Source organism: Seriola dumerili, unplaced genomic scaffold, assembly GCF_002260705.1.
Source record: "Seriola dumerili isolate Sdu_G_001 unplaced genomic scaffold, Sdu_1.0 BDQW01000149.1, whole genome shotgun sequence".
NCBI lineage: Eukaryota > Metazoa > Chordata > Actinopteri > Carangiformes > Carangidae > Seriola > Seriola dumerili.
In genome coordinates, this window is record NW_019174404.1 from 23,344,810 (window position 1) to 23,366,266 (window position 21,457).

At 40.6% G+C, this 21,457-nt stretch overlaps 1 protein-coding gene across 1 annotated transcript; it reads left to right on the top strand.

The window, feature by feature from the left end:
• The first annotated feature begins 5,185 nt into the window (after positions 1-5,185).
• vrk1 (vaccinia related kinase 1) lies at positions 5,186-20,003 on the top strand. Its single transcript, XM_022750853.1, has 13 exons — positions 5,186-5,268; positions 5,844-6,003; positions 6,610-6,665; positions 8,893-8,962; positions 9,569-9,656; positions 9,965-10,073; positions 11,808-11,900; positions 12,641-12,773; positions 13,697-13,817; positions 14,651-14,709; positions 15,600-15,769; positions 17,958-18,045; positions 19,655-20,003. Exons 2-13 carry the CDS (start codon positions 5,844-5,846, stop codon positions 19,783-19,785), a joined length of 1,278 nt encoding a protein of 425 aa, XP_022606574.1. The 5' UTR covers positions 5,186-5,268; the 3' UTR covers positions 19,786-20,003.
• Positions 20,004-21,457: the final 1,454 nt, after the last annotated feature.

Here is a 21,457-nt window from a genome sequence, read left to right on the forward strand (position 1 = left end):
TGGCACTGCCTAAAATGGTAAAAAAGATTAGTGGTATTAACTGTCTTTGCGGGAACATGCTTTTGACACAATTTGCAGTGCACGCTACTCTGCCTCTTATCGGACTTTAATTAGCCGAAGTATGTCTACACTACCGAATTCCTCTGACCCTTCTTTTCAACGATATCCTTGTCTTTTGAGCCTTGGGCTGTGTCCGTTGGGGTGTCCTCTTCGGTAACGTTGTCGCTGGAGTTTTCATTAACATTTTCTGCCGTCTTTCTCTTTTATCTCTCTCCTACTCCTGACGTACAGGTGGGCACGGCTGCGGTAGCCCAAACACTAGCACGTGTGCCGGCACCAGCTGCTACTCCACCGCTCTGCGCTGTGTGCCTCAACTTAACCTGACGTGGCTGTGAATCTATTCCAGTCACATGATTGGTTCGGCACAAAGGCAGTTCTCATTATCATTGGCTGTACATGTTTTCTGTCAAAACATGAATGAATGAGTTCTATGGACGTTGTATCGACCAAGTCTTATATTTCTATCGAGGAACAGTCATTTCGCAATAATTATCTTTATCGTTATATCGCCCAGCCCTTGTTCACATAATGAACTTCTAACAGCACAATAAACACTATATTTAACTCCAAAATCAGAGCTCACTCTCATTTTCACATTCAATCTGTTCGTGTAGGTGGTAAAGAGGTGTCAGGTGCAGATGTGCCTTGTCCCCAGTGTTTTCTGTGCACCTGGTTACCCTAACAGCATGGTCATGCTCCACCCCCACCATCTTGGCAGTGTTTAACTCCGCCCCTAACTCCAAATTTAATCCAAAAATGGACAAAGACGCGGGGCGTGTTTGGAGCTGAGACCTCAGTGTATGCCAGTGTAATAACTGTAGCAACCATATGTTCCTGTTAGCATTGTTAGCACAGCTGGCTATCTTGCTTATGGGTGAACCCAAGGCTGATTCATTTGCTGACTAATTAGCTGGTTAAAGAGTTAACAAGCCAGATATGGTGAGCGCAGACACTGATACCTGCTAATTAGTGCTAACATAACACCAACAGCACAAATTAGCTGAGGTGATGCCTGGAAAAATTTAGGAGTGCAAAAAAAACTTTAGGGGGACAATGAAAATATATCAAATAATGTGTCTTTGCTTAATAAAGTGATAGGAGACACTGAACAACAAAACAGGGTTTTTCATTATTTCAGGCTGCCACAGTCATGGAAATCAATGCATGTCATATTGCTTTAAGACCACCTTATTTTCACTTACTAGATCAAAATCCTGCCTCATCGTACTGGTTTTACAAGATATTCTCTGTCCCACTTTCTATCTCGCTTGTATAAAACATATCGCATTTGCGTGGGGCTGTGTAACATCTTAGAAACAACAGTTAACCAACATTGTACAGTAATAAAATATTAGTTTAACTGACTAGTATTAGATATACTGTAATCATTTGGTGTCTTTGTTTAATCAGTGTATAATATTATAAAATTTTGTACATATATCCAGAGGTCACCAATATGACATCATGATATTATCTTTATATTATATATATTATCTTAATTACACTATTTATATTCAACTTGACCAGACACAGAGTTAAACAGCAGCTTACCCTTTCTGTCAGTGTTCCTGTGCTCAGCAAAGCCAGATACTATCTGTTCATCAGGGGGGAAAGACACATGTTTTCCTCCCTTACTTCTCTTCATCTGGTTCTTGTTGACTTCTTCTGCAATATCATCGCTCTGCTCGTCATTTTCTTTGTCACTACAGCGGGTCATCCCTTTGTTCAGGACCAAGGAGTTTTCAGAATTTGAACTTCAAAGCAGGAAACGCTGGATGTGTCAACAGCTAGTGTATCTCCTCTGTGGAACCATGGCAACAGTTCCTGATCCTAATTGAGAGAGGGAGCAGAAATGTGCGCGAGAGTTTATGTAAAAACAGTTGTAGCTACGGCATTTCTTGGATGTGAATTGCTGCTCTTTGGAAATACAAGGCACTGAAGAAACAATATCTTATTCATGAGTTGTGCACCGGGTTGCAAGTGAAACCCAATACATTTGGATCCAATGACACATTCAAAACAGGTAGGGCTCTGCACATGTGCCTATTCAAATTCAGCATTTACAGCACCATTCAGGAGTATACAGGCAATAAGATGGGCAGGTAGAAAGGTCCACCTTTTTGAACTTTGGGTCAGTTGTAGTAACAAACTCACAAATATAATATATTATTCAAATATTTTATTATATATTATAACTCAGTTCTGCAGCTTTTTTTTAGCCTCTTTTAGCCTGTTTTAGCTACTGTTTTGGTATTCTGAACCACAAACTCCTCTCTTGCTTTTGGCTGCAATAAAATCATCATCGTGGCCATGATGACATGTTTCATATTTTATGAAAGTTCACACCAAAGTTGAGATTTGTCTGAACCTCCTATAGGGTTTTTTCCTGCATAGAGAATTGGGAGGCGGAAGCCTCTGTCAAATTTCATGCCGCCTCCCGACACTTGTTTTCTCTGTAATCGGTGGATTTGATGTTTGTAACTGCAATTGCAGCTGTATGCCGCTACGGCAATGTAGTGGCACTGTATCGTAATCTGTGCATCAGGCAGAGCCATCCGAAGTTGCCGAAGAAGAAGAATACGAACGCGCTGGATTTTCTGCATGCGTAAGGAGGCGGCGACCTGATTTTGCGGCTCTTCAAACAACTGAATAGGGTCGCCACCGGTATTAGAAAATAAAATGCTGTGTCCTGGATTGAATAAATACGGGATGCCTCCGCCTACCAACAAAATTCTAGTACTTGTTTTCTTGGTACTCTGTGGATTTGAGTGAATATGGGACGCAATTTGTCCCGTATTTTCATTCATGTTATGTCCTCAAAGAGCCGTGAATATTTTAATATCAAGTAAAACCAAACCAGTTGCCACCTTTATTCACATAAAAGGTGACAAACCTACAGATGAATATAATCTCTTTTACATCCAAGCACACCCAGCTTCTTGAAAAGTTTCCCTACATTAACGTTACACTCATAAAGCGATTCTAGGAGCAACTTCCTCTTTATCTCTCTCCCAATAAATGTGAAAACATGTCTGTCTTGTTTGGAATGGTAATGCTAATTCTACGAATGTGGAAGCTGGACTCTGGACCCATATATGATTTGTGGTTGGGAGAAATTGCAAACACACTACACTTGGAGAGACTGAGATTTTACAATGAATATGGATGACGTGTTTGCTAAGATCTGGGACCCTGCACTGACATTCTTTTAGGGGTAGAGTTAATGTGTTGCGTCCAGTGTAAAACATCCTGCTGAGTATTCTGTATCCCCTTTTTTATAAATATAATTTTGTTCTTTTAAAAGAAACACTGCCTTGCACCTAATTTTTCTGTGACTGTGGCCACTGTTGTTATGTATGATGTGCTGTGTTTGTGTGTGTAACTGCAGACATGCATATATTATATTATATATATATTATATATTTTTGTGTATGTGTGTGTAATGTCTCCTCAAAGCTTTTAAAGTGGCAACGATCAATTAAGAAACAGATATTTTCTCAGCAGTTGGTAGAGACCAAAAACTGAGCTAAAAGAAAGTCAGTATTGGACTTACAGTCATCAGGTGGACACAAACAGGACTCAGAATTAAGGATAATGTTGTTCTGTCTGCTGCACATGAGCCATAACAATTTTATAAGGTAAAAATACATCAATTGTTGTGTTGTCTGTTGTTACACTGCCCCAAAGTGGCCTAAAAATAAATAAATGCAGCTTTGTTTTATGATTGCATTTAGTGGGTTTTACTCATTAATATAATCCATAAAAAGAGATGTGTAGTGAAATATATATACTGTATATATATATATATATATATATATATACATATCATTTTCTTTTAATACAAATTGTTGAAAATACCCTTTGGCTGTCAATCGACATTTCAACCATATGCATGTCTATCTTTACATTTTGCCCAAATGAAATGGGAACACACTAGTCATTACAATGATTTTCATTTTTTCCTATAGGGCAACACCATCAATGGGTTAATATTGGTTTGATTTGGTCATTTTATTTTGGCAGGCACACGCACCTGATGAAACCACCTGTCACAATCACAAAGCAATGTACCAGGGTCACAGATGTAATGTAACTATATTTTCCTCATTAATTCCAAATTTTTTCACAGCTGTTGACACACCAGATGTACAGCTGAGGCTGATCGAAATGTCATTAGATGCTTAAGATATTTGGTTATAAACTAAAGTATTGATGATGATGGAGAGAGCTCATTACAGATCATCCTGAGGGGAACATAGATGGGTTTTTTTTTTTACAATTTCATGGCAATTCATCCAGTAGTTGTTGAGATATTATGGTCTGGATCAAAGCGGCGGGCAGACTAACACACCTGTAGCATGAATATATTGGTCAAATCAGGTTTAACTGGTGCCTCACTGCTGTCTACTATATACTGTTGTTTTCATTTTGAACTTGTTTGATTTTCTACTTCCATGTATGGAGATGTTCCACCACAATAACAACATAGTAACATCAAAATGGTCACAATGTGAAGCAAAATTGTGATGATTCTGATTTCAATTAAAGGAGGTGCAATAGTTAGTGAGACTGTTGACAGAGAAGCTTTTTCAACTTTGCTAAGTGCAGCTTTAAACAAGTAAACAAAATGTCTGCCTAAAGTTGTTGCCTTTGGCAATAAAAAAAGCAATTAACAATAGGTTATTTCATATATTTCTCTTTATATTTCCACGTTTTAATTTACCTATTTATTCCTTAATTTATTCCTGTTTGTATTTGCATATTTATTTTCGTATTGTTTTTTATGGCTCTCCTATCACTCCGTGGCAGACTTCAGTACCCTATGTTGGATCACCAGCCGTTTGGCTAGGTCTCCATGTTAACCGCAGTTAGTTGGTGATGATGATGATGGTGACTTTTGAGTTTGTTGATACAACATGGAAATTACTTTTATGTTTGACGTGCATTTGTAGAACATGCAGGTAAACATAACTCAGGTGAAAAGGCGTCTTCCTTACCTGTTCAGTAATTCCAGAATCTCATATTCCCATTAGGGGTTTCGGGAATCAAGCATGTACGCTCACGGAGAACGTCAGTCGTAAGTTACGCAGCGCATTTGACCAATAGAATAGCAAAGTGTCGTGACGCCACTTCCTGACCGGTAGTTTTGCGGGAAGTTTGGACCTAATACAGTTTAGCTCACAGTCAACGATAAACAACAAAGTGAAGGTGTGTATTCATCTTATATTTCAGCGAAATGTGTAACTGTCGCTCGCGTCGACAATGTCGCAGATATTCACAAGCGTTTGTTATCATACATCGTCACACGACAGCTAACGTGAGACATCGATGCTAACGAGCCAGCGCAGTTAGCAATGTAGCTAACTAACGTTTGTAAAAACGTAATGTCACGATTCACCACCACCTTGCTAACGTAACGGTGGCGTTTCCCAACGTGGTCTGCTCACAAACGCCTTATGTTTAACGGCAAGAGGTTGTTACCTTTGCATTATACATACTGGTGATTAGTGTGTATTAAAACCTACAGTCTATGGTGTACGCACTTTACGTCGCTGTGAGTTAACAAGTGAACTCAGGATGTGGTTAGCTAACTTCACCAGTAAATCAATCAAAATACCATGTAAGACCGAGGATAAAACACTTGTGTTTGTATTTGTATTTGTATTATGTCACAAGCGACATATGAGGACTCATTGGTCCGTTCACAATGTACAGCTAATGTATCTACTTAAGGCTGTGAGGCATGGAGTAGCACTAACAGCCCCAGATGACTTGTGTTTTAGATGCCCCCTAAAGCCAAGGCGGCAGGGAAGGGCAGAGCTCCAGTTAAGAGGAAGCTGGCAGAGGAATTCCCACCTGGTGAAGTCCTGACAGACACCGGGAAGAAGTCCTGGAAACTGGGGGTTCCAGTTGGCCAGGGGGGGTTTGGCCTCATATATTTGGGTAAGAACAGATGTGACACTGATCACCAAGTTCAAAAGTCGAACATGGAGTGTTAAAATACATCTATAGATAATTTGAACCCATTTTTTAACATTCTTCAGATTTTGTTTTTCTCAGGCAAAATGTAATACCTGAACTTGGGCTGGGATACTAACATTGATAATACTTAACTATTTAAAACCCTCTGGAGTCTGTCTGTATTGTAGTTTTATTTCCTAAATGTTTCTGCCATGTTTGTATCTGTTAAAAATGAAACAATATTTTTTACTACCTTGAATTGTTGTATTATAATACTTTGTGTGATTATCCCTGATGTCATTGGCATCTGTGTCATTTTCTTGTATTTTGGGATGTTGGCAGCTTTGGTAAATTGACAAAATGGTAAGTCAAACTTATAGCTAAGTTTGTGCTTAAAAAGGACATCATCCATGTGGGGTACATACAGGTTAAAAGGTGTAAAATACAAAAATTAATGCAGCAGAATGGGTTAATGTATTTAAATGCAACTTTGTACTGTACTGTTTGTACTACAAGATATAACCTAAGTCTAACATTCCCGTGATTTGTAAGTTTAGCTCTAAAATGATTCTTTTTCTTGTTCTCTAGCCGATGAGAATTCTGCTAAATCGGTGGGTGCTGATGCTCGCTACGTGATCAAAGTGGTAAGTCTCTAGACAACCTGAAAACATTAACTGAAATTGTGTTGTAAACATGTTTTCTTCTTTTATATATGTACATCACATGTGCACTTCCCATAATAAAACATCACACCTTGATATGTACACAGCCCACCTTGACACTTGGTTTTACACATTACAGGTTGTTTTCAGTAGTTGATGTTTTGTTTTATGATAATTTTTTTTTACTGTATGATAGTAAGTTTTAAGAAAGTTTACATGAATTTCTCTCAAATCATATTGTGAGTTGACTCTATACATACAGAGGTTGAGCACTATGGCCCAGCAAGTGAGAAGGTTTTTAGATCAAGTAATGTAATTTCACTGGAGTGAGTCCAGGATTTCTTCATTGGTTTATGACATAGTTAAACCAGTCTGGTTAGCTTCTCCTCTGTAAGATCAAAACTCATCAGAGTGAGATCTGACAGTAAAACCAGCAGTCTGAAGCAGTCAGAGCTGTGCAGTTTCACCTTATTTTCTGTCTCTGCCCTTGGTTGTCAATTTCAACAAGTAACAGACAACAGCAGGGGGAATCACAGCAACCTTTCCAGTGCTGTACCTCTTTTTATTTAGACATACGTGGATTCTAAAATTCTATCCAGGCAGATGACTGTTCAACCAATTTGAACTATTTGTTTTGGTTGGTTAGTTTTGTTTGAGTCTGTGTTATGTTATTTGGATTGGGAACACGGATAACTAACTAGGTAATTCCTCTGACCTTTAATACCTGAGTTCACTTGGTCATTGTTGGCAATGTATCAATAGAGAGGTAACAACAACTTTGCATTAGGGGTGGGCGATATGACGATATTAGATCGTGAAGGATTACAACGTGAAGACGATCTTTCAAACTGCAGAGATCGTGGGATCGTCTAGGGCACATTCTATAAATTGCAGTTCTATGCGGATCCCCCGTCGCACCAGACGTATTGACGTCGTCAACCTGACCGACCAATCATAGCGAATTACGGGCAGTGACGCACTTTCCTACCCGCCTCCTTGTTTGTGTGTGTAGCGGTAGCACATGGAGAGCGATGGCTGAAAGCCAAACGGAGTTGGTCGCTAAAAAAATTCCACCTCCATTATATGGAATTGGTTTGGATTTTCCGCAACTGATCAAGCGCAAGCAAATGTAATTTGCAAAGTTTGCACAGAAACCGTTCGCACGTCGGGTGGTAACACGACGAACCAGAATGTTGTTGTTGTCTACCTTAAACTTTACGTTGTTTGCACATGCAGGCAAAACTGCGACTATTTGAAATAAAATCTGTTAAGAAAGGTTCTTTGGTCTAAATTGTCTGTTTTTCTTTTTCCAATTTAAGATCGTGATAAAATCGAAATCGTGATTTTATTTTTAAAAAATCGTGATATGATATTTTTGCCATATTGCCCACCCCTACTTTGCATGAACGTTTTACTAATGCTGTCATTATTGTTGCTGTGTGCGCTTTAATGTAAAGCACACTAATGTGCTATATAAATAAAGTGACCTGGCCTTGTCTTATGGCAGTGTTGGATTTTATGTGATTTAAATATCAATGTGGTGAAGTGCCTCCATTTGTTAGGTATGTCATTTGCTTGGTAAGCTGAAAAACAGACAATTCCGGTTGTTTTATCAATCTTCCAAAAATGTAACATTTGAGTAAATGTCACTATTGCCATATATAAAATCGCATATACAGCATCTTCTCTCCTGTTGTATGTGGTCTTTGAAATGTGTTCATGTTTGTCTTTTAGGTAGTTAGTACACCAAACAACACATTCATTTTCACTGAGAAACAGTGAGAAACATAATTTATTCAGACCTCTGTATCGGCACAGCTTGGACTCCAATGACAAAGCTCCAGAAAAACAACCAACTAAAATGCAGGTCATCTGGCAAAAATATGTGAACATGGCTCAAGTTAACCCTAACATGGTAAGACGTCAACCAGCAAGGTGCTGCACTGGCCATTCAGATATGTTCAAGAACTCATTCCTTGTAGATTACTTTGTACATGAATGGTGTAATTCTGTTTCCAGAGCTGTAAAAGTCTGTTTCATTGTATTATAAACCAATGTGTGTGATAAACCTTCAAACTCAAGGATCTATCTGTCACACTGGACCTTTTACCTGCACCTGTAACAAGACGTCTGCACTAACACAGCCCAGTGTTTTTGATCCAAACACCTGTTAAACTAAATCAGGACATAAATGTTGTTTTGTCCACAGGAGCCCAGTGAAAATGGACCACTGTTCTCGGAGCTCAAGTTTTACATGCGAGCTGCTAAGCCTGATCTGAGTAAGCCACATTATAATTCCTTATAAACATGCACATACCCACACACACCCCCCTAGAAGTACACCAACAAACCATAGTTAGCCTTGTGATCACAGCACAACGTAGTCTCTCACCATCAGGGCAAACAAATAAAAGAAAGCTAACTTTCTTAATTAAAAAAGACAGTCTTGTAGCAGAGGCATGGGGGGTCCTACAGAGGAAGGGAAGCATTTGGTGGAAGCGCTGTTGGCCCCCAGGCCACAGCTTTGCATTTTATATAATAACAATCCAAATGTCAATCTCCCCTGACAATTAACTGTTATATTACTAAGGAACCAAAGGCTCATATTTTATTCATGCTGGAATCTCACGTTGTTGGTAAATATTTGTCCCAGCAGCAGATTAGCTCGCAGCCACGCTGCCCGGCTCCCCCCACGGAATTATACTCTTATTACTTTGAGCATCACAGCCGTCACCCACTTACACCAGCACCAGTTAGCAGTGTGTTCATATGCAGTTTCTGTAACCAAAGTGACTTTACATGGTATACATGTAGTAGATTTACATACAGACTTTTAGGACATTTTAACCAGAAAGATCTCTTTAAAATTTCCTCTTGCCCTGCAGTTCAAAGCTGGATGAGGTCTCGCAAGCTGAAACATCTGGGGGTTCCTAGGTACTGGGGCTCAGGTCTACATGAGAGAGGAGGGAAAAGGTAAGGATCTGACCAAAAAGGCTCACACTTAATACCCATTCCCATTTTATGTTAAAAAAAAAAATGTCATGTCCTATCAAACTTGAATTGATTTCTCACCAGAAAAGTAATAATATCTTCTATATATATATTTTACAGGACCTGCAGATATTGACAAAAAAGTTAAAATTTTTCTCTATGGCCTGAACAAACAAATTATGGTCTGATCAGTACAACAGAAAGCTCTACATGCCATATATCTACTGCTTTTACTGCAGTTACACCAATAAGTAATGCAGCTTGAATGGAGTCTTGTTTGTGCGTTCCAGGTACAGGTTCATGGTTATCGACAGGCTTGGCACAGACCTGCAGAAGAAGTTTGAAGAGTGTGGAAAGCGGTTCCCCAGAAAACTGGTTCTGCAGCTCAGCCTTCGACTGGTTGGTTATTTCATGATCACATTGTTGATTTTGATTTAAGTATGATATACAACATTATGACATCTAATAAGTTGATAATGACTTTCAGTGTCTTCAGTGGTTGTTTTGAAGCAGCGTTCTATTAAAAGCTGCTTTAGATTATTATAGTGAGTGCAACGTTGTGACACACACACATAGTTGTCAACAACTGCAGTTTCTCTCAGCGCCAAATGTCATTTAATGTCTTTCAGCTCATTGTTATAGTTTTAAAGTTTGCCAGCGTGACTGTGTGGTTCATTGTGACATTGGTTTTTGTTTGAATGCGGTCTGAAAGTGGGCTTAAAGGGGTGTTCCTGATCACCCAACAGTCCGATTAAACTTAATTTTTTACCTCATTTACACCAGGTATTAAGTTGGACAATAGTGTCTAATCAGGGGTCTCTGCATTAACACCTGGTGTAATAAGTCTTCTTGTTATCTTGATTGTACCTGCACAGTGATACGGTCTCCATGTGAAAATTAGGTGGGTGATGGTGTGAAGAAATCAAGGAAAGCAATGGCAGATTGTCCTGATGGGTGTCCTGTATGACCTGCAAGCTGTAGATGTTAGACTGACATACAAGTTGTTCAAATTAATTAAAACAAAACACACATAGCTGAATTATCAAACTACGGAGGAGAATTAATGTTCCAGTCTTTCACCGAGCGGCAACCTGACATTACTGTAACGCAGATGTGTTTTACAAAGTCAGCGAACAACCTGAACTTTAGCCACAGTTTCTCCAAAATTCTTCCTCACTTTACTTCTCAGATGACTCTGTGTCAGGATTAGCTGCTCTGCTTGGCTCACTAGTATGTTCCATTTTGCATTAATAAGGAGAACAGCTCAGTTTACTAGTAGGTCAACAGGGTGTCAGTCAGTGAATTACAGAGAGGCTTTGCTAACTATGGTAACATTAGTCATACTGTAACAAATTAATCAGAGCAAGACTAGACGCTATGCCGGCAACACTCGTCACATGACCCTCGTCTTGCATGTTAAAAAGATCCCTCGAGAGTCAGGAAGAGCTCATCTGGTCACGTGACCCATTAAGTGTTTGGCAGATTTCTTGTCCGAACTGGTCTTATCACAATGTGAGCAAGGCACATTCAGATGTGGTCGATCAGATAGAGTTACATTCTGATTGTGATGTGTTCTGTGTGTGTTCGCACCTGTGTTAACATGCTGTTTTCTTAACCCAGACAAGCTCTGTCCAGATACACATCATATCTCAAAGCTCCATCTTTTCCTCTTCTTCTCTGTTTTATTTGAAGTGTTGATCCATAAGAAGATATATTTGTGGTTTTAAGAACCAAAAACCATCTCAATGTAGTTTTACATCTCCTCTCTCAGGCTTCTCTCTGGAGTGATACTATAAAAATATAGCAGATTTCAGGTAAACACTCAGAAATGAAATCCTGCAAGTTTGGATGGTGGGTTCAGGTGGGCGCGGCTTGGGGCGTGGCTGAGAACAGTGACTGCCTTGTTGTGACATCACAAAGTCCTGACGGCTGGTTTTGAGGCTCAGTTTCTGAATACAGGCTGTGTGCATTTCTCTGTGGACTGAGGCTTTGATACTTTCACAGTATTAATATAGAACCTAGACCTGATCTATAATCAAACTACACATGGACAGAGACCTTTATACTATATGGGGCCTTAATACCAGCTAGAAATTGACTTTGTCTTGATCTAAAACTGTTTTTCTTGTTTAGCTGGATATTCTGGAGTACGTCCATGACCATGAGTATGTACATGCTGACATTAAAGCATCCAACCTCATGTTGAGCCACAGTGATCCCAACCAGGTCAGTAGAAGTTGAAGCATCATGACTTTATTTCTATTTAGGTTCCACAACCTTACATTTTCAGCCCCTCGTTTCTTAATGTTGGGAAACTAAGGTTCTGCTCTGACCCTGCTGCTGTTCCCTAAAAGCAGGAAGATGATTGTGTTTTTTTGATCATAAGACTATAGTGCTGCTTCATTAGATTAGATTCAATTAAGGCCTGAAGAGAAGGTGGTGAGGGGGGGTGGGGGATTAGATGACAGCAGCAAAGAGCTTTTTCTAGCAAACAAGGTAGGGGCACGGGCAAATATTTAATTTGAAGATTAATAATATATCAGTGGTGGTATTATTAAAGAGGTATTTATAAATAACAATTTAAAAACCGGCCCCTCAGGATTTTGATATGAGGTGTGTTTGTAGCTGTGGTGTTTTTGATGCTTTCCCCTGGAGTTACTGGGATGTAGGTTTGGTTTTATTACGATACGTTTTTTTTTATTTATTTATTTATTTTTTTATTAAAGCAAATAAGCAACTGTAGTGTATAAGCATAATGCAGACTAAATAATAATAATAATGAAGCTGTATTAATTAATTTAGGTGGAATTACATTTTAAACTCCAAAGGGCTGGAGTCATCTGCTCCTCCTGCTAAGATAAGCTATCTCTGTGTATAGTGCACAGCCATGTATTTTCTGGGGTCCAAAAGTCTGTATATTTGTCTTGGTGTGAGCGTGTCTGAATTCTTGTTTTTGTCAACTGCAGGTTTACTTAGTAGACTATGGGCTGGCATACAGATACTCCCCTGATGGTGTTCCCAAAGAGTACAAGGAAGACCCCAAGAGATGTCATGATGGCACCATCGAGTTCACGAGCATCGATGCTCATAAAGGAGCATGTAGGTACAAGTAGACCACAAGGAGTTTTTCTGATCATAAAACCAAATGGCCAGATCTGTAATTAACAGCATTACAAATACATAGAAACTGTTTCTTGTAGTTCATAGCATGAACGTCTCCTCATATTTAGATAAGCTTCCAAGTAGACGAAACAGAAGACTGGAAGAAAAATCACTTCAGAGGTTATTTTAACAGGACGATTCATCATTTTGGGAAATACACATATTCACTTTCTCACAGAGTGAGATGAGTACTGTCAATGTCATGTCTGTGGGTTAAGTTCCTAGGTGGAGTCAGGATATGATGTTTATAGAAAATAGTTCAATCTCTCCTTTGTTTTTACCTTTGTGTTCGTGTGGATCAAACAAACAAGATATGACGTGTTGGTAGGAGAAGTTTTGAACTGTGTCTTTATGCTTGGTTATCTAAGCCAGTGGTTCTCAAACTCGTTAACGTTAAGGATCCCTGAGAGGACACAAATTAGACCACAGACCCCTGTCTGACAAGATTTTTGCTTTTAGATGTTTTATTACAGAAAGTGTTTGAAACCCATGACCAAAACACTCATACACCCTGTCATTGTGTTACTTATGGATGGAATTATAGTGAAAATAAATGAGTCCCCTTTTTGCCGGCCCTCAAAGATCCCTAGGGGTTCCTGGACCCTTCGTTAAGAGCCACTGATCTAGGTTAACCACGTCCTGACTCCAGCTTCATATGAGATTGATATTCTCATCTCACTTTGGGAAAGAAAACAGATCAGCCCATTGTAAGATAAAATACATTTATTCAATCACGTTATGGTATTCACAGCTGGATGACAGAACATTTCCCCTGTATATGTTGGCATTGATATTAGTGTCAGTGTCTAAAAGAAGCTGCTCAGAGTGTTTGCTGCTGCTGATGCGGTTGTTGTCTCCAGCTGCATGTAGGCGGAGCGACCTGGAGATCCTGTGCTACTGCATGGTTCAGTGGCTGTGTGGCCGGCTGCCCTGGGAGGACAAGCTGCAGGACCCCGTCTATGTCAGAGACTCCAAAATCAAGTGAGAGAGGAACATTTGACAGTAGCAGTACCTCTGTGGATCTGTGTTGTGATGTAGCAAATGAAGGTTCAGGAGACAGTGCTACGTCTATGGTCCTTTTATTGGCACTCTGTTAAAGATATTCCCAAAGCACAAAAATCATCAGCTGTGTGTGTCTGGCATCAGGCTACAAACAGAAAAAGCTTCTTTTTTCAGCTAATCTGAAAATACAGCCACAAAACTATAATAATACACATTGCAGATTGAATGTAACAAGAGTAGCAAACAAAACTTTGTGCTCGTGCATGAAACAAAGGAAAGAAGAAGAAGAGGGGAGGTAGGGGGAGCAAGGCACGGTAAATCAAGCGCATAGTAACAGATAACATTAGCATCAACAGCTGTTTACTTAGAAGAAATGTTGCAAGTTCAGCATCAATCTTCATTACTTTATTCACCAAGAGCTGTTTTGCTTCTATTTCTATCACTTCTTTTCTTCTGCTGAAGATAACTTGCTAACCAGCTAGCTCCAGCCCGGTCAGCACATCTCGTCACTTTCTGATATCGAGTCATTGTAGCGTCTAGGCTGCCTGTAAAAGCAGCGCTGCTCAGACGTAATATAAGCTCTTGTCTTGCACACATGCACACACACATTGCAGGAGAGGAGATGTGCTAAAGCAAAAGAAATACATACATAAAATGATTTGGTGGAATTCAGTCACTCGTATTACCCTGTTGCACCTGCAGGTAAATGTTTTATGTTTTATACAAAGTAATTTTGCAGTTTTACTTTTTACCTAGATTGGTTTGTATTAAACTTGTGGGGAAAAATCATGTGACTTGTTTCTCCCTAACAGGTGTCAAGAAAACATCTCCCAGTTTATGACCAAGTGTTTCTCCTCTCAAGACAAGCCAGGTGAGAAAGACACACACACACACACACACACACACACACACACACACACACACACACACACACACACAGGTGGCAAACACGGGTGAGTCATGACCATTAATAACATGAGAGAACAAGTAAAAATCCTTTGATAACAACCCTTACCTTCCTGTTTCTCCAGCTGCTCAGTGGTCCAGTAGTACGGTACTGTTTGTGTGTCTTTTCCCAGCTGATGGCTCAGACAACTGGGTTAAACCTCACCATACAACAAATGTTTCCTCCACACACAGACAGACATAAATAGAGGGGAAAATGGCTACCAAAGTGAACGACATCTTTCCTTTATCCTTATCCCGATCTAATTAGAATCTTTCAAAGTCAGACCTACTTGGTTCTCATTAGGATGTTGAAGCTGTGGCTGTAAATGGCGACTCTGACGTGTGTCTTCTCACTGGGGTGAGAGTTGCCGTTCTAATGTTGGCACTTTGACCTGCAGGCAGAGTGTGGGTTCAGGCAGAGGAGACAAACACGAAGCGTCAAACCTCCTTCCTTCTGCTCTGCTGATCACAACCAAACTGTTGTTTGCAACTCCATCTGTGTTTGTGTTTGTGTCTGTGTGTCGAGTCTGAAAAGAGTCACACCAAACAGAATTAAGCACAACGCTGTGACCAGAGCAGAGCATTATGGTGATGACTGTGTGTTGGCACAAAGATGAACATGAAGACAGAGATGTTCAAGTCCAGTCAGGGTTTTTTATTTAGTCTGCCAATGTAATGCGTCACAGAACAAAATGATGACATTCAAAATTCAAATAAAGGCGAGGGAGAAATACATGAAAAGGACTTGATATACTGTCATGTGTAAAAAAAGATATAACATGGCCTGTGTGGTGTGGCTCTGTTGAGTTGCAGATGAGATCCAGAAGTTCATGGAGGAGGTTAAATCTCTAGGGTACCAGGACAAACCACCGTACGAGAAGCTGCGCTCCATCCTGCAGGCCGGGCTCAAGACCATCAAGGCTAAAAACGATGACAAGCTCGAGTTCACTCCAGTCAATGGAGCTGCGTCACCTCGTGCTCAGGTCAGCACACACACTCTGATACACACAACAACTTCAGCAATTCAAGTAATAAAACTACTACTAAAAGGAATCATCTCCCTCTGACCAGGTTCATTTTATTGTGGACCATGTAAGATCATGTAGCGCTGAAGGGCTGGTGTTTAGAGAGAGAGAGGCTACCACCAAGCTGTTGCTGCATATAGGGATCAGCAGCTGCCTGAGCCNGATACACACAACAACTTCAGCAATTCAATTAATAAAACTACTACTAAAAGGAATTATCTCCCTCTGACCAGGTTCATTTTATTGTGGACCATGTAAGATCATGTAGAGAGAGAGGCTACCACCAAGCTGTTGCTGCATATAGGGATCAGCAGCTGCCTGAGCCTTACCAGTTCTAAACTACACCTGCTAACAGGAAGAAATCCTCATCCATATTATGCCTCCATGATGGCGACAAGCATGTTGTTTTCAGGTTGTCCCTCTATCCGTCCCATTCTCATGGACACAATATCTCAGTAACGCCTTGAGGGTATTTCTTCAAATTTGGTACAAATGTTCACCTGGACTCATGGATTAACCGATTAGATTTTGGTGGTCAAAGGTCAAGGTCACGGTGACTGGATTAACCGATTAGATTTTGGTGGTCAAAGGTCAAGGTCACGGTGACCTCACAAAACACTTTCTGGTCATAACTCAAGACTCCACACAGACAAAATAATGACAAAATTTCACACAAATGTTTAATATTTTATATGAGCCTGGATAAACATGGATATAATGTGAAACTAGTCTGAGTGGAGGAGGAGGTGGGATACAATGACGAGGAGGTAATTCTATTTTGTTTATGTAAAAGTAGCAAAACCACATTTTAGAAGTCCTGTTAGAAGTAAAAGTCCTGCATTCAAAATGTACTTAAAGAACATGATGAACGACCTCATGTTTCTGTCTGACTACATACAGGATGAAATGTTTGAAGACTGAGGCCACTGAAAACTGTAGAATCATTACTTTAATTAAACAGCATATAGCAGCTGTAATACATGTTTTCTAATAGGTATACATTCTAACATTTCATTTACAATTGGTCGTTATTTGTTTCCTGCTTTCCATCTTCTTTTCTCTACATCCCTCCTCCACTCCTGCTCTCTTCCCCTCCCTCTCTGTCCCTCTCTTGCTCTCTCGCTCTCTGTGCATATGGAAGATGCCACCAGGGACGTGGCGTTGCCAGCCGAAGGGTTACCGGGCCCCGGCGCTGGTTATTGTATGTAATTATCCCGCCAATCTGTTCACCTCAGCGGGTGCCGCATGGTGATCATGAGGTAGCAATTGTCAAAATGGAGGCAAAAATGGAATGGGGGGCAGGGGGTGAGTGATAGTTCAGACTGAGAGTGCAGCTTCATTATAGAGGCCCAGGAAGGAGGAGGATGGACGCAGGACTTGATTGCCTTCGTTAAGTGCAGGACTCTCTTAGGGGCCACATTTCTCTCTGCGTCCTGAGCAGACCCCACGCTCACACTGATTTCAGGACAGAAATAATAAAGTCATCGTTGATGGAAAACTCTTTGCTGTATTAGCATTGATTCTGGGAGACCTTCAGCTGTGTTGACCCCACTGTTAACACGCACTTTACAAGCAGAAGAAAGGAAGCCGGAGAGTTTGTTTGGTGGTTCGTGGTCAAAACAGTGGAACAAATAATCGCATGTTTTAATGGATTAATGTCTGCGAGGTCTTGGTGGCTGCTGAGATGGCAGAGCAATAATTGCCTCTGCTCAGGCTTCACACACAGACGGCTGGAGGCTCTGAGAAGTCAGGTCGCCTCATTGCCAAGTCGAGGCCTCATCTCTTTATTCCTCTCACCATCAGATGCTGTAGGCCTCAAGAGCGTTTAGTTCAAAACAAGAACAGCCTAGTTGTAAGTCATTAAACTCTTTAGAGTTAAAAGACTGTGTGAAGTCCATCAGGACGTTTCCTGCTTAACTACAGGGGTAAAAAAAAAAATGTCAGCTTGTGTCGATCTGTCAGAAGGAAGAGAAAAGGCTCTTGTATGTTTTGAAGAAGAAGCGGCAACAAACTACACAACCAACAACCGAGTGAAAGGTTTAAACATGCACATACTGTCCGTCCATGTTCACCCACCTCCAGCTGACAGACACAAGACGATGACCCTTTTCTTCATTTTCTTCTTTTCTTTTTCTTCTTCCTCCAGAAAGCAGCCAAGAGAAGAAAAGCAGAAGATGAAGAGAGTGAGACTGATGGAAGTCCCATGAAGAAAAAGAGAGTAACCAAGAAAAAAGGTAGGATGAGATCAGAGATCTGTGAGGTCATTCTGTCCATTTACAGTTTGTTTCCAGCTCTTTTACACTGAAGAACCACACACAATAGTAACCACCATCTTACAGTTGCATCTGCATTGACCTGGACAACCATTAAAAAAATGTTTAAAAAGTACAGAGAGCCGTCACAGCCACCAACAGTCACAGTCATTCAAACTTGCAGAATTTGGTTTATCTGAGTGTTTACCTGAAATCTAATATATTTTTATTCGATCTCTATTAAGAATTCTTACTGATGTTTTGTTCAGCCTCTTTTCAGCGTTTAATCTTTTAACACTTTTCTTCTACCGATCGTTGCGTTACTTTTGTCTTGCTGTTTTAAATGCACAATATGTGGGTCTCTCAATTAAAACAATAATGGTGATGTCGTTAAGTAGTGTGGGAGTAGAGTTATTGTCTTTACCATCATTGCAGTCAGCTTCTCCAGGTTTTGATTCAGGATGTTCAGGATGCTCTTACCGAGAGCCAAATTATCCACAGTGGTCTCCTCTTCAAAAGAAAACTAACCCAGTGGTTTAAAACACTGAATAAAGGAGTTTCACATTAAAACTCAGTGTTTTTCTGACTCTTTTCAGTGGACACATGCTGGAGGGGCTGTGAGCCCAGCTGCCCCTAACATTTGCTCAGATTATTATGATCTGAATTATGATCCAGACGTTCAGGAAGTTTTTAACAGGAGTGTAAGAGGTCTCTTCCTCTCTTAAACAAACCGACCTGGTGATTAAATCTGGTAAAAACACTGAATAAAGTAGTTTCACTAGTTCTCTGGCGCTGTTCAGGATTCTCTGATCTCTGGGAGCCCAGCGTCGTCCGAAACTAAGCATGAAGACAGGTCTGGCTATGAAAGGCTACATTAACATTAGCTAGTGAGGGAGCTGGGAATTGAACCACAGCCCTTACAATTTGACATCTTGAGGTGGATGACTTTAAAATGTCAAATAAGTGTAAAAAATATGGGGCATTTTTAAAGATGAACATTCCCAAAGCTAAAAGCTAAAACCATTACACCCTGGCTGCCAGTAGTATTTGGTTAGAGGAGGCAGTGCTTAGAATCCAGAAGTGTCTGAAAGAAATCGAGCAAAGAACTAAAACAAGGTCTAATGTTCACCATTATTGTTTGGAATCTTAACATGCTTATATTTACTAATTAGTACTAAATACAAAGTACAACTGAGTCTGATGGAAATGTCTTTAGTTTGTGTATTTGGTCATAAACCAAAGTTTTGACCTGATGATGGTAGAGATCAAAATTTCATGGCAATCAGTAGTAATGAAGAAAGAATAGTTGAATCATTGCATACTTTTTTTTATTTCCTGTTCCTTGTCTTTACCTTTATTATATCAAGTCATGCAGGTGTTTAGAGCACCAGAGAGAAAACATCTTCACTGTGTTCCACTGTACAAGAGTGAAGCTTGAGTTTTGTATTGAAGTGGTTGAAAGCATTGAATGCACATCAAAATTGCATAAAAATGTTTTGATTGACTCAAGTGAAAGACCTAAGTCATAGTAAGCAGTGTCAGTGATTATTGTGTACTGCCCTGCTTAAACCCGATGACTTTCCCCCTGCAGAAGTGAATGGAGTGAAGAAGACTCGACCAAAGAAGGCTGACCCCAAATCCAGACTAGTGGAGATGGGGACCCAGACTTCACCTGGACTTGCCAAGAGATCCAGAGGCAGACCCAAGAAAACCAGCACCTAAGCATCCAGATGTGCCTGCACTCCTCCTTCCATCCTCCTGTCTTTCCTCTGCCTCCTCCCTCCATCCTCCTGTCTTTCCTCTGCCTCTTAAAACTGGACTTTTTCAAGTTTTATATGGTGTTATTTTCTAACTGTTATGCACTGATAATGGTTGATGTTTGATTTTATTTGGTGTACTTAAAGTCAGAGCCATTGTAATAAAGAAGAAATTAAATTGTCCATGTTTTGTCTTTAATGAAACCTCACTATTTATTAATAGGAAGTAAGTAAGTAAACTTTATGTAGAATGCCTCTCAAAACCAGGATTACAAGGTGTTGTATAGTGAGAACAAGAGCTAAAAAAAACTAGATAAAAATCCAGTAATGATCTCATCAACAAAGCACAAATAAATTATTTATCAGGCATTAATGAATCCATCAGTAAATGAATGTGTCCAGCAACGACAGCTGCTCTATTTGAAAGAAGTAAACATGTCTCACTTCTAATTTCATCTCACTTCTAAATCACTTTGGATAAAAGTGAAAAATGCTGAATGAGTAAATGTAATGTTCAGGTGAATCTGATTACAGGGAGTTTTTCAGTGAGGAAACAGCAACACCAGCTGTGACACATTTACTTATGTACTCAAACATTACACGTGAATGTGACACTGAGTCAGACCTTTGACAGATTAAATGCGCCATCGCTGAGATCAGTTGATCAGCTCAGCTAATGTAAGAGGAGACAGGATGATGATCATATTCTGTGAACAGACTCAGTCAGATCTCTGTCCTCCTGTCCTTCTCCGTCCTGCTGCTCAGACGTCACATTCCTGACGGATACTTTTCAAGTTGTTGTGAAACTTGTGTCAAATCATCAGAGAAACATTTCACACGAGGAGCTGCTGACAGGCTGTCCATTTTCCTTCCATCCACCCCTGTCCTAAAGCTTATGGACCATCCCCGGTGGGACCCCCCCACCTTCCTCATTAACTCCCAACAGGCTGTCCCTGTCCCCCCCCCGCCCCCCTCTTTCCCCATGGAGGAAGACATCTCCACCAATGTTAGTGTTGTGACGGCCCATGGGGGCCCCTGTGGCGGCCCCCGTGGCGGCTGGTGGCTTGCCATCGATTGTTCCAGCCTCTTCAAGAGTAAAGAGCCCCCCGCCTGGCTTTTCCCTCCAAACTCCCCACCCCCACCCTTGCCATCCAGACACTGACCTTGGGGCCGTCACAGCCACAGTCTCACAGTAGGAGGCAGTAGTACATAATGACAGCAAATGAATGTAGGTGTGTGTGTGTGTGTGTGGTGATGGTGGTGATGGTGGTGGTGGTGGTGGTGGTGGTGGAGTCGGCATTTAATGTTTCCATTGGAGTGAAAGTAGTTCAACACATGGCAATTTTAACAGGGCACTTTTCCAAGGAGCAGACATCTGTGGAATGCAAGTCGTCTGCCCTGCTCTTGACACAGCCGCTGCCTTTTGCTTGTTGCCGGAATTTGACTTTAAATAGATGATAGAAATTATGACAAGCCTTTGAACGGCCAGTGTGTCCTGAGCAAATGTGCCCCGCTGATGAAAACTATAATAAATCTCCCTCCTCTTTGCCAGCCCTGCCTGCCCCGCTCGCTCACTGTGACAGCCCGCACACAGGCTAACACGAGGGGTATGTTAATAATGCCAGTGCGTGACATTT

Excerpts from the sequence above, each read along its gene's own strand:
- vrk1 (XM_022750853.1), top strand. The coding sequence starts at position 5,844 with ATGCCCCCTAAAGCCAAGGCGGCAGGGAAGGGCAGAGCTCCAGTTAAG. Across the intron at positions 13,818-14,650 it reads GTCAGAGACTCCAAAATCAA|GTGTCAAGAAAACATCTCCC; the intron begins GTGAGAGAGGAA and ends TCTCCCTAACAG. Across the intron at positions 14,710-15,599 it reads CTCCTCTCAAGACAAGCCAG|ATGAGATCCAGAAGTTCATG; the intron begins GTGAGAAAGACA and ends GTTGAGTTGCAG.